Source organism: Podarcis erhardii, assembly GCF_964252035.2.
Source record: "Podarcis erhardii genome assembly, chromosome: Z".
In the NCBI taxonomy this organism is placed as follows: domain Eukaryota; kingdom Metazoa; phylum Chordata; class Lepidosauria; order Squamata; family Lacertidae; genus Podarcis; species Podarcis erhardii.
The window spans coordinates 2,510,665-2,522,947 of record NC_138504.1 but is presented as its reverse complement, the minus strand read 5'-3'; the positions used below and the strand labels follow the sequence as shown (position 1 = coordinate 2,522,947).

The following is a 12,283-nucleotide window of genomic DNA, read 5'->3' as shown; positions in this document are numbered from 1 at the left end:
GTCTGTCCTATGATCTTTGTTTTTGAAAATGTGTTTTTAATGTTTGCATTGATAATGTTGTTACAGTATTACAGTAACAAATTAAATAAAAAATATAATACAGCATGCATAAACCAACAATTAACAATTAATTTACCATATGTCAACATGTCAGCGAGCATGAACTCGGAATACCCTGAAAAGTAGTGCCAAAGCTGATGGTAGTATGTAGCAACCCTCACCCCCCACTCTTTGTGCCTCAACTCAAAAGGCTGGAAGGAGATTCAGAGGCCGGCTAATGCTCAGGGTGTCAACCCACGGAAGAAGCCCTTTTGATTCTCCAATGAGAAGATTTAGAAACTGTCTCAACTTTGGTTCTGCTCAGCAAGCTAGATCAGTAATGGAGAGCATTTAAGCATGTACAGAGTGCTCTTCCCTCACTGCCAGCAGATCCCACACATTTTCCACTTGGTGGAAAAATGCTTCTGTGGGAACAGAGTTTGACATCTGGATAGGTCTGAGCTCTGGTCATTTCTGAAGCTCAGTGCAGAAATGGCAGGCCAGTCTAGCTTCTACTTCTCAACTCACTCCGCTGATGGATTTTTTTAAAAAAACTTTTCTTGCCAGATCTTGGTGACGTCAAATGACTCCCGAATTCGACTCTATGACCTGAGAGACTTGTCTCTGTCTATGAAATACAAGGGCTATGTCAACAGCAGCAGCCAGATCAAAGCCAGCTTCAGGCTCAGCAGAGTAGCTTACAGCGGTGTAAAACAGTCTTTTTCTCCCTTGCTCCATGCAAGCATACACAGACAGCTTCGTCTATTTACAGCTTTTATTCAAACATTTGTCCATCACTGCTTGCAGCCATGTTAAAACATGTCCGTCTCTCTCAAGACACACAGAGAGAACAACAAGATCAGTCTCCTCCCAGACTCCTCCCAGCTTCTACAGCTGACGTCAGAAAGTGACGCACAGCTCAGAACACTTAACCAGTTAAGTTCTGAACTCCCACACACCCCCTTGCGTTGCTTTCTGACAAAACCTGTGTAACATCTTCAGCAACACCTTGTGAGATCAATCCCTTCCCCAATGCCTTGCGCCCTACCTTGGCGCACCTGTTGGGCATCTGTGGAATCACCTCACAACTCTCAGAATCGCACTGTGCGAAACTTACCCACGTACCTGTGGCCTGGTACCTCTCAGGTGGAATACCCTTGGTTGTGCGACTGGATCGCCTAGGCACAAACTCTGGTGTTTCCTCTGGCTCACTGTCACCAGCAGGTGTGTCCTCTGCATCACGGGTTTCCCCCTCTGACTTAAAACGTCTTCGAATCCTCTCCATTACACTTACAGGAGAACTAGGCTCACTCTTGGGCTGTCCTCTCCTAACAACTTGTGGAGACACCCCACCCTGCTCCTGACCCTGGTCAGTGACCTGGTCGTCATCAGCAGACTCAGCCTCTTCTTCCTCTGCCTCATCAGAACTGTCTTCTGGGTCAGAGAGACATTCTGAAAGAACATCACGCCTGACAGGAGTCTTTGACTTTACATCCTCCTGACAGAAATCAGCGTGTTTACTGATCAGCACCTTACTCTGATCACCTGACGGATATGCAAATCTCCATGCACGAGCATCTGGCTCATACCCACAGAAGATCATTTTCTGGACTTTGGCTCCATCTGGCCCTTGCAAAGCCTTAGGCACAGGGACAACCGCAGGAGATCCAAACTTGCGCAGAAAGTGAACCTGGGGTTTGCGGCCATTTAACAACGAGTACGGTGTGTCACCTACCAGTGAGTTGTAGACACGATTCCAGGTGAACGACACACAACGGATTCCCTCCAGCCAAAACTTTGGAGGTAACCTGGCTTCTTTCAGCATCACCTGTCCAGCCTTAACCAGAGCTTCACTTCTCAGCTCTGCCACCCCCCTCTTACTGGGTGAAGTAACTGTGTGACGTATCCCTCTTCTGTGAAAGAACTGCTGCAAAGCAGAACCAGTGTACCTATCATTTCTGTCACTGACGATCGCTTGAACCCTGGTGGAGAATCTCAGTTCCACCCCCTCAACCCAGCTCTTGATCAGCTGTGCTGCATCCTCCCTGGATTTGAGACCGTGGGTCCAGGTGGTCTGCGAAAAATCATCCAAGAAAGTTAGCAGAAACCTGGCCCCTCCCAGACTTGGTTCCTTGCCAGGACCTGCCAAATCTATGTGAACCAGCTCAAAAGGTTTAGTGGTTACCCGTTCCACCTTTGGGTAACTGCACCCTTTCACCTTTGCTTGCTTGCAAGTGTCACAGTTAATGGCACTTCTGCAATCTCGAATCTTGCAACCTGTGGAAACCTCGGGTAGAACCTGCAAGTCTTCTACAGAACCATGAATGGTTCTCCCATGCCAAACACAAGCACATGACACATGAGCGGGACCTGTAGCACGCTGGTCGGGAACTGTAGCACGCTGCGCCTGTGCTCTCTCAACCTTCCCCTCACCCCCAAGAGACGTCTTAAGAATGAAAAGATCATTCTGCCCCTTCTTAACCGTGGCAAGTAACCTCCCTCCTCTGGAGATTGTGCAGACATCATTTTCAAAACAAACCTGAAACCCTTTTTTCAACAAATAAGGCACAGATAACACACAATGATCCCCCTCTGGGATAACACAAAACTGCAGCGTCTCCTGCAAAACAGAAAGGAAAACGTTAGTGACAGTTTTAATCTGGGTTCTCTGTCCATTTGCGAACATAACAGTTTGTCCGGCCGGAATTGCCGTGCAATTCCCCATCTTGACTGCAGATGTCTCTGGAACCATGTTGCGGTTAGCTGCTGAGTCAAGAACAAAGGCCATTTCAAAACTTTCCATCCTGCCGTCTTCGAACAATGCCATACTCGCAGAGACTTGATAAGTCTCTTCCTGTTGTTCACCACGACCACCTGCACGTCTTCCTGCCTGGCCAGTCTTGTTGCCATGGAAACTCGCCTGGTTCCCATGAGAAGTGTCCTTGCAAACATCCTGTCTTGGCTCTGTGCTCCGGTGGGGGCAACTGCCATGCAGACGTTGTACTCCAGTGGAAAAACACTGCCCGGGGCTCCTCCCAGCTGGCCTGGCCTTCCTTCTCCTGGAACGGCACCTCCCACCAGCCTGGCCCGCCCTGAAGCTGCTCTCCGCTTCAGCAACAGTGGAAAGTTTCTTAAACTTGCCTTTGGAACTCTTCGCCCCCCCGATCTGCTCAACAGTGCTCCTTGAGACTGAAGTACCGGGAACTGGGGCCGCAGCCATCTTGGGGCTCTCCATTTCTTCTCCAGGGCCCTGGCCTCCTGCTGCAGTTTCACACAAACTTCGCAGCACCTTCCAGGCAGCCCCTGGTGTCTGTACACCTTCCAAATGGGGTCTCAGTGAAGCATCAACGCATGCTCTGAGCATATTCAGCTCTTGTTGCATTCTCTGCTTGCCATCTCCAGGCACCGCAGATTCACAGCCTGCTTCAGCTGGCTCTGACTGGCTTCCTTCCCAAAGCCCAGTGACCAAGAACCAGCCCCTTATTCTTCTGCTCCAGGTTGCCCAACTTTTTAAAGTGAGCTTTTCCACCGGCATATCCTGGCTCTCTGCCATATTCTCCCGTTCTCCCAAGGGGGCCCAAGCTTACTTACGATCAGGTACAGCTTCTCTGCCTCACCCTTCCGTGGAGAAACGACAGCAGCTGCGTCTCAGCTTTTAGCTCCAGCCAGCTTTCTGTATCAGAAGCTCTCACTGTCTCTCGGAAGCAGGCAAAAACTCCCTCTGCTTCCCGGCATTAGGCTAGACTCAAGGAATGCAGCTTCCAACCTCCAGCTAGCTTCCGTGCCGACTTCAAAGCGTTCCTGGAGCTCACACCGACTGTTTTACGAGCGTTACTGACCTTCCCATAACCTGTGCGAGATAACGATCTTGATAGCTTGATCGTTGAGCCGTGTACTCAGACAGCTTTACGATCTCAATCAGTCATTTGCAGCGTCCGGCACGCTTCCTTCTAGCTGCGCACGTAAATCTGCTGTCTCTTTGGCCACGGCTCAGCAGAGTAGCTTACAGCGGTGTAAAACAGTCTTTTTCTCCCTTGCTCCATGCAAGCATACACAGACAGCTTCGTCTATTTACAGCTTTTATTCAAACATTTGTCCATCACTGCTTGCAGCCATGTTAAAACATGTCCGTCTCTCTCAAGACACACAGAGAGAACAACAAGATCAGTCTCCTCCCAGACTCCTCCCAGCTTCTACAGCTGACGTCAGAAAGTGACGCACAGCTCAGAACACTTAACCAGTTAAGTTCTGAACTCCCACATTGGTGTGCCCATTTGTGTAGATGTATAGCTGGCAACTTTCTTTTCTGAATTTTTGTGGATGAGCTTTCAGAAGGTGCACATATTAAACCAGGTCTATGGCGCACAATGATGCTGTCTGTCCTATGATCTTTGTTTTTGAAAATGTGTTTTTAATGTTTGCATTGATAATGTTGTTACAGTATTACAGTAACAAATTAAATAAAAAATATAATACAGCATGCATAAACCAACAATTAACAATTAATTTACCATATGTCAACATGTCAGCGAGCATGAACTCGGAATACCCTGAAAAGTAGTGCCAAAGCTGATGGTAGTATGTAGCAACCCTCACCCCCCACTCTTTGTGCCTCAACTCAAAAGGCTGGAAGGAGATTCAGAGGCCGGCTAATGCTCAGGGTGTCAACCCACGGAAGAAGCCCTTTTGATTCTCCAATGAGAAGATTTAGAAACTGTCTCAACTTTGGTTCTGCTCAGCAAGCTAGATCAGTAATGGAGAGCATTTAAGCATGTACAGAGTGCTCTTCCCTCACTGCCAGCAGATCCCACACATTTTCCACTTGGTGGAAAAATGCTTCTGTGGGAACAGAGTTTGACATCTGGATAGGTCTGAGCTCTGGTCATTTCTGAAGCTCAGTGCAGAAATGGCAGGCCAGTCTAGCTTCTACTTCTCAACTCACTCCGCTGATGGATTTTTTTAAAAAAACTTTTCTTGCCAGATCTTGGTGACGTCAAATGACTCCCGAATTCGACTCTATGACCTGAGAGACTTGTCTCTGTCTATGAAATACAAGGGCTATGTCAACAGCAGCAGCCAGATCAAAGCCAGCTTCAGGTAAAGAAAGAAATGGCTCATAGCCAGGACTTCCTAGACTCCCTCCCCCCTGCAGCCCTTTCTGGGAAGAAGAACGCAGTGCACACCTTGACTTCATCATGGAGATTTAAGTTGCTCTTTGCATATTTGTAGAGATAGATACATACATGAACAGACCATGTTGCCTGCTTCTGAAATTAAGCGTTTCAGAAATTTTGTTTTTTGTGTGCTTTTCGTGGTCTCTTCTGTAGTGTAGCAGATGAAATCTCAAGCTAGCACTGGGGAGATCTGGGTTGAAATATCCACTAGTCAAGACATGGACCTTGAACCAGTCACCATCTCCCAACTCATCAAACCCAAAGGGTAGCTAAGGTCATTATGGGATATGGGAGGAGAGAACCCTGTGTACCCCCCTGAGCTCTTGGCAGAATAAGAAAGTAATAAGCAAAGTAACATTGACACACAGCGTACCCTTTGACTTTGTTTTAAGCCATGAATTTCCTGTCTTGTGGGAGGAAGCAATGGGAACAAGAAAAAATGAACTGAAAGTAATTGGGAATTGTTTTTCTTCTCTCATTCCTCAGCCACGACTTCACATACATCGTGAGTGGTTCTGAAGATAAATACGTTTACATCTGGAGCACCTACCATGATTTAAGCAAGTTTACTTCTGTCAGGAGGGACCGCAACGACTTCTGGGAGGGTGTCAAAGGTGAAGCCCCACTGCCACCTCAGTGTTTGAGCTGAAGCTGCTGCCTTTCAGTTGCAAGACCTTTAATTTAAGCCATGCATGTGGCGGGGACTTGTGTATCCCAAGGGAAAAGCTGGCGCTCTGTGAGTGACCGAGTGCTTGTGTCCCAAGAACGGCCAGCCTCTTGTTGATGGGTTCTGACCTCAGTGCTAGTCAGATGGCCTCCCAGAATGCTTTGGGCCTCTGTGCAGATCCAGCCTCCTCCCTTTCCCTCTCCAGCAGTGTAACCAGTAAAGCCCACTGGAACAATCCAGTTAAGGATGGAGCTGTTTGGGATAAATGAAAATGGGGCAACATAGTCGCTGAACAGGAAGAGCAGAGCCAAAAGGGAGTGCCCCTGCAGTACATCTGCAAAAACCTCTTGCTTGCTGCCCAGCCGTACAAACGTACTTATGTAAAAAGCGATCTGATCCGCAAGTCTCAGAAAGGTGGTAGAGCAGACTGCAACAGGTATGGAGGTCGCCATTTCAGAAGCTGCCCACCCTTCTGCATTTTAAAACAAAACAAAATTCCCCCCGTTTAGAAATGTAGCGCAGTCCCCTTCCCTGCTGCTCTTCACAAATCTTGTATAAACCTGAGCTGGGGAACTTTGCGCCCTCCAGATGCTGCTGGGGTACCACTTGCATCCTCTGACTGGGGCTGATGGGAGCTGGAGTCCAACAGCATTTCGAGGGCGACTGGTGCCCCCCCCCCCGCCCTTATAAGAAAACACTGCCTGTCTGGGAGTGTTACAGATCCTGAAGTGGCTAGAAGAAGTCTTCTCCAAATATGAATGGCTGATGACAAAACCACACCACTTATTCTTCCCCTGTGAAGCACTTAGCTTGATTAGAGCTTCTTGTGCTATTCAAAGGAGTGGGTTTAAGTCTTGGCACAGTTGTTTTCTATCGAATCCAATTTTGGTTACAGCATATTCTACGTGATCAGGAAGGCTACGTGCCTCTGTAGGACTAGACTATCCTAGGATGGGGTGGTGGTGCTTGTGAAGGCATCCAGGCAGTAGGTGAAAAGGTTACGGGTGACCAGGAGCTTATGAGGCATGGACCATGTTCCCTTCTGGCATCTTTGAATTGGCTCTTATGTGGTCTCTGGGCTGGGCAGATGGTTAGCTGGCCTGGGTGAATTGAGTAGCGCTTGGCAGACCTGTGAATTGCGACTGAATACATTCCATGTCAGTAACAAAAAAGGTCGCAAGAGTGTGTTCGAGGATCAGAAGCAAACCAGGTTTTTGTGTGGGTATTCATGTAGTGTATTCCCCCTGTTCTGACCAATTCCTTGTGAGTGAATTGGAGCTTTAAATACTTCCTATCAGAGCCATCCCTAAAAATCACCATTGCATCTGCCAATTACCTACAATTAACCTCCATACTCCAAGGAACTCCTTCTTTTCCCTGCGTTTTTTTTCCCAAAGGGTGGGTCCTGATTGCTTTTCTTCTCTTTGTAGCACATAACGCAGTGGTCACATCTGCCATTTTTGCCCCAAATCCCAGCTTGATGGTATCATTGGATACACCTGAAAAGCAGGAGCCCGAAAACAAAAATGAAGATTCTGAATCAACTGATCCCATTCCTTCTGGTAGGTGCCCTATCACCTCGGGGTGCGGTTTTGAGAACTAATGCACTCTGTGGCAGGCCCTGGGTCACCCTTAACCTTGAGCAGGGAAATGCTCTTGAAGTAGCGCATCCATTAGGTAGGTAATCCCAACTGAAATGTGTTTGATTTCACCTATAAGCTACTTCGGAGAGCTCAGTGTTGTGTGAATACTAGGACTGAATAAGATGAGAAGGGAGAACAGGAGTCAATGGGAAATGAAGGATTCTGAATTGAACTTAGTGGATTTCTCTTGCTGCTGGGGATTTCAAGCAGCTCCTTTTGAGTCCTGAGAGGGCTGCTCTCAGGACTGGCCCTTCATCTCTCTCTCTCCCTGCCTCCCCTGTTCTGTTATCCGGAGTGATTTCTCCTCTCCCACACTGCACAAGTAACTTCTCCATCTGTTAAACAATGGGAAGGTGAATGATTGAGTGAAGGACTAGAAGACCCTTGAAAAGATGTCAGTGGAGGGCTGTAAATGATGCTTCTGTGCTATTGAGCAGATGACACAAGTCATGCTTATTTCTAGGGAATTGCTTTCAACTCTGCTTTCAACCATCAAGGAAAGGACACAGTGCTTGGGCTTTTTCCGCGATTACCTCTTGAGGATGAAGGCCAGGTGCTGGGCTGCCTAATACTGGAGAAGACAGTCTTCCAATCTGTCCATCAGTTTTGGGAGGCTGCCCTTGGGGCTTAGGCAGATGACTGTTGGAGTGGTGACATCTAGACGCTGGATTGCCCACTCTCAGCCTGATGACCTTCGTTGTTCTGTTTCAGACACAGGAGTAGTCCATTGTGTTCTCTTGGAGCCTTAACTGGATTTGGCCTTCCAGGCTGCTTCCAGTTGCCCCCTTTTAATTGGAGTTTAGATTTCTTCTTATTGTGTGTGTGTGTTTTATAGCTTTTATTGTGTGCTTTTATTTAACCAGCTGCCTTGAGGCATATGCAGAAAGCAGGGTTAAGTGAACGACTAGTGTTTTCCTAGTCTCTGATGAATGTGGCCTATCTTGTGCAGTGCTGTCTACTCTGGCTGGCAGTAGCTCTCCAGGGTCTTTCCCATCACCCATTGCAGATGCCAGGGATGGGATGTTGGACCCCTGTGCATGCAGAGCTGAGCTTCCCTCCCCTAACCTGTTTGCTGTCTGCTATCTCATGCCTGGTGCCATTTCCTAAACCAGCTTCTTCTGCCCTTTTAAGGAGCTTTGAAGACAGATCACACAGAAGTGCTTCTGTCAGCTGACTTTACCGGAGCCATCAAAGTCTTCATCAACAAGAAGAAAAACACATCTTGAAATCATTGGTAACTCGACAGCGTCATGATGAATGGTACCTGGGTATGAATCATGTGATCAGAGAAGCAAAGTATAATATAGAGTTCGAGGGTTAGCTTATCTTTTGAACTCTCACTTAAAGCTGCTCCATCAGACCTCCTGGGGAAGCAGCATCCCAACTATTAACTCCCCCCAGCTTTTAGAATAGAAAGAGAGGCCCATAAATGACGTGGTCAAAACAGCAACTCAGTGTTGCATTTCTCTGAAAAATTATTTTGCTAAGCAACTGTTCGCCATGCACAGGATTCTGCATGAAAAGGGCAATGAGATATTCACTTGCCCTTTGGGGGGTGACACATACCAAACTGAGCTTAACTGAATATTTAATTTAATTTATTGGTTCCCAGGGTGGGGTGGGGTGGGGATTTTTATTTTTATTATTATTATTTGCAAAGATGTCATGCAGTCTCTCTCTCCAGATTCCTGTTTCCAGCAAAGCTGATCTATTTCTAAATCTGTGTTAACAAAGCTGAATTTGTGGCCGGATCCTGTAATGTTCTGTGAGGTCTTTTCTGCCCTTCCTCCATCCCTTGGCCTGGATGGGTTAGCAGCAACCATGTATCAATGTTTTCTAAAGTGGATTTCTCTTGTCTTCTAATTGTTGTGCACTCTAGATTCCTTTCTTAATATATACCTTTTCCTTTCTCTTTCCATTGCACACTGGAGCACAATATTTCTATGAAAGAGTCTCTCATTCCTTATTCATGGGCACTGGGCTATGCTCACCTTAAACAAAAAAATTAAGCTGCATTAGGAACAATTCTTGTATTTTACAACAGTGTAAAATAAAATTGTTTACATATTTTTTAAAGCATTGTAGTTTAAAAAAAATGTTGATTTTTTGTTTGTTTAGAGCTAACTGAATTTAAAGGTATTTGTAAATATTCATAAGATATACCAATGAAATAACATTTTGGGGCCTTGCAACCCATAAAATGTTGTTGATGGTTCCTGTTTCAGAGGAGAAAGAAAAGATGTATCATTAAAACTGCACATGTTGAAAGAGAAGTTGCTTTTTGTCCTTTTATTGCATCATCATTTTTTGCATGGCTCAGAGATGGTGGTTGCATCTGATTTCAACTGGTGAAGTGTCACCAATATGCAGATGACACTTAGCTCTGTGCCTCTGTTCCATCTGAATCTAGAGATTCAGCTGAGGTGTTACACAGGTGTTCCCAGGTAGTGATGGACTGGTTATGGGCCCAAAAAGGTAAACTCAGTCCTAAAAGCACAGAGGTGGTTTGTGTTCCAAGTTCTTGAGTCCAGAAGGAGCCTGTCCAGAAGGAGCCTGCAGAGTAGGTTTGTACCCTGGGCAGACTCGGGACTCAGCATTGTCACTTCGAGCCTCAGGTGGCTAAGAGGAATGCCTATTTCTAGCCACAGCCATGTTTAGACAGAGATGACTTGGCCACAGGACTGGTAAGTGGATTATTACACTGCCTTCTATGTGAGGCTGCACTTGAAAGTGACTTGGAAACTTAAGTTGTCAAATTACTGACTGGAGTTGCTTTTAGAACTCATATAACTCCTGTTCTAAAAAACAGCTACATAGGTTCCCAGTTCATTTTGGGGCCCAACTCAAGGTGATCACGCTAGTGATATAAGTGGTAAACAATTTAGACAGCAAATATCTGAGAGACTGTCTCCTTCCCTACAGACCCCCACAGGTGTTAGGATTGGCAGAGGGGGCCTTCTTTGGTGGCCCTTTGCCCTCAAAATTTTCTGTGGCAGCCCCTAAGTTGTGGAACTCCCTCTCCTCAGAGATCAGTGTCACACTTTAACGATACGACTTTTGGCGAATACTGAAGACACATCTCTTTACCTTGGCCTGTAATACTTGAGATGATTCAGTGTCTGTTGTGGGAAAAAGGCAGAAAGGGATGGGGTTTCCTGAAAGACAGTACAGCTTGCTGGCTGAAACCCTGAACCCTCTTAAGCCGCAACATTTTGTTACAGATCTCACATGCTTCCCACTCTACAGTGCTATGTGCTATGTTCTTCATAAACTCTAAACGCAGAGGGCCATCTAGTGGAGACAGGCGCTGGTTCTAGAACTGAGAGGCGTAAAATACAAACGAGATAATCTGTACCATGCTGGTTTAAGTTCAAACTTCTTTGAGTTCACAGAAAATATCAGACAGGAACCAAAAAGGGTCTGAAATTCAGAATGGTCTGAAGGAGGGCTGTGGAACCTGGTCGTCCATGGCGGGTGGGAGGCGAGTCCAGCAACATCTGGAAGGTGAAAGGTTCTCCAGCCCTCGTCTAAATTAGGTACAGTGGTACCTCAGGTTACAGACACTTCAGGTTACAGACTCTGCTAACCCAGAAATAGTACCTCGGGTTAAGAACTTTGCTTCAGGATGAGAAGAAAAACCGTACTCCGGTGGTGCGGTGGCAGCAGGAGGCCCCATTAACTAAAGTGGTGCTTCAGGTTAAGAACAGTTTCAGGTTAAGAACGGACCTCCGGAACGAATTAAGTTCTTAACCTGAGGTATCACTGTATTCCAACTTGGTGCCCTGCAGATACTTGCACTATATTTCCCATCAATCTCAGCCAGCACAGCTGTTGAGGGCGCCAGTTGGGGGAAGCCTGTTGTAAAGCAATTAGAAGACCATTTGCATTGCTGGACTATTTATAAAACCTGGGGTGGGGAGTGCCATTTCTGTTTGTGGAAGGATAGTATGGGGACTATTTCGTTATTTGTTTGCTTGTTTATTAAATCCAATAAACAACAACCATGTTGCAACAATTTAAAATTCAGAAATCAAAAACGGGTCAAACAAATTACAGTGGGTGGATACTGAGAACACACCAAAGCAGCGCACAGAAACACCGTTTACCTTCCCGCTATTTATCTACTTGCACTTTTGTTTATTTTTTTATTTAAAATAATATTTATTACTTTTAAACCTTACAATAAAGAAGCAAAAGAAAGGAAAAAAGAAGAAGCAAAAGAAAGAAAGAAAACAATACGATACAATATATAAACAGTACACAACACAACATTAACACATTAGACTAAACAAAACAAAGCAAAAACAAATTAAAAACATACATCATACCATTTCAATGCCTTATCTTTCATTCCCTTGTTTCATCAACCTCCTCTCACCTCCCTTTTTGTATTCCACTTCTATTAATTGTTTCAGCAATTCCTTTCTATCTTTCTATATTTTCTGTCATATAATTATCTTATTTTAACCTTATTTTCCATTAATACTATAATATTTATTTATGCTTAACTCCTTATAACATTTCTACTAAAGCCTTATTTATAATTTCATTCCAACATTTTTCTGACACTCATTAATTTTACAATATTTCTATAAATAAACTTTAAACTTTTTCCTTTTTAAAAAAATAATATTTATTACTTTTAAAACTTACAAAAAGGAAAGAGAAGAAAAGAGACAAAAAGAAAAAAAACAAGGGAAAAACAATACAATACAATATATAAACAATACAAAACACAACATTAACCTAAACAAAACAAA

General features: G+C 45.2%; 1 protein-coding gene across 1 annotated transcript in view; it reads left to right on the top strand.

The window, feature by feature from the left end:
* WDR44 (WD repeat domain 44) overlaps positions 1 to 9,796 on the top strand; it is a 51,287-nt gene extending 41,491 nt beyond the window's left edge. Inside the window, exons 17-20 of the mRNA XM_081846858.1 lie at positions 5,021 to 5,136; positions 5,700 to 5,827; positions 7,311 to 7,442; positions 8,655 to 9,796. Coding sequence (XP_081702984.1) covers positions 5,021 to 5,136; positions 5,700 to 5,827; positions 7,311 to 7,442; positions 8,655 to 8,749 — 471 coding nt within the window. The 3' untranslated portion in view covers positions 8,750 to 9,796. The remainder of the gene's footprint in view (positions 1 to 5,020; positions 5,137 to 5,699; positions 5,828 to 7,310; positions 7,443 to 8,654) is intronic.
* The last annotated feature ends 2,487 nt before the right edge of the window (positions 9,797 to 12,283 follow it).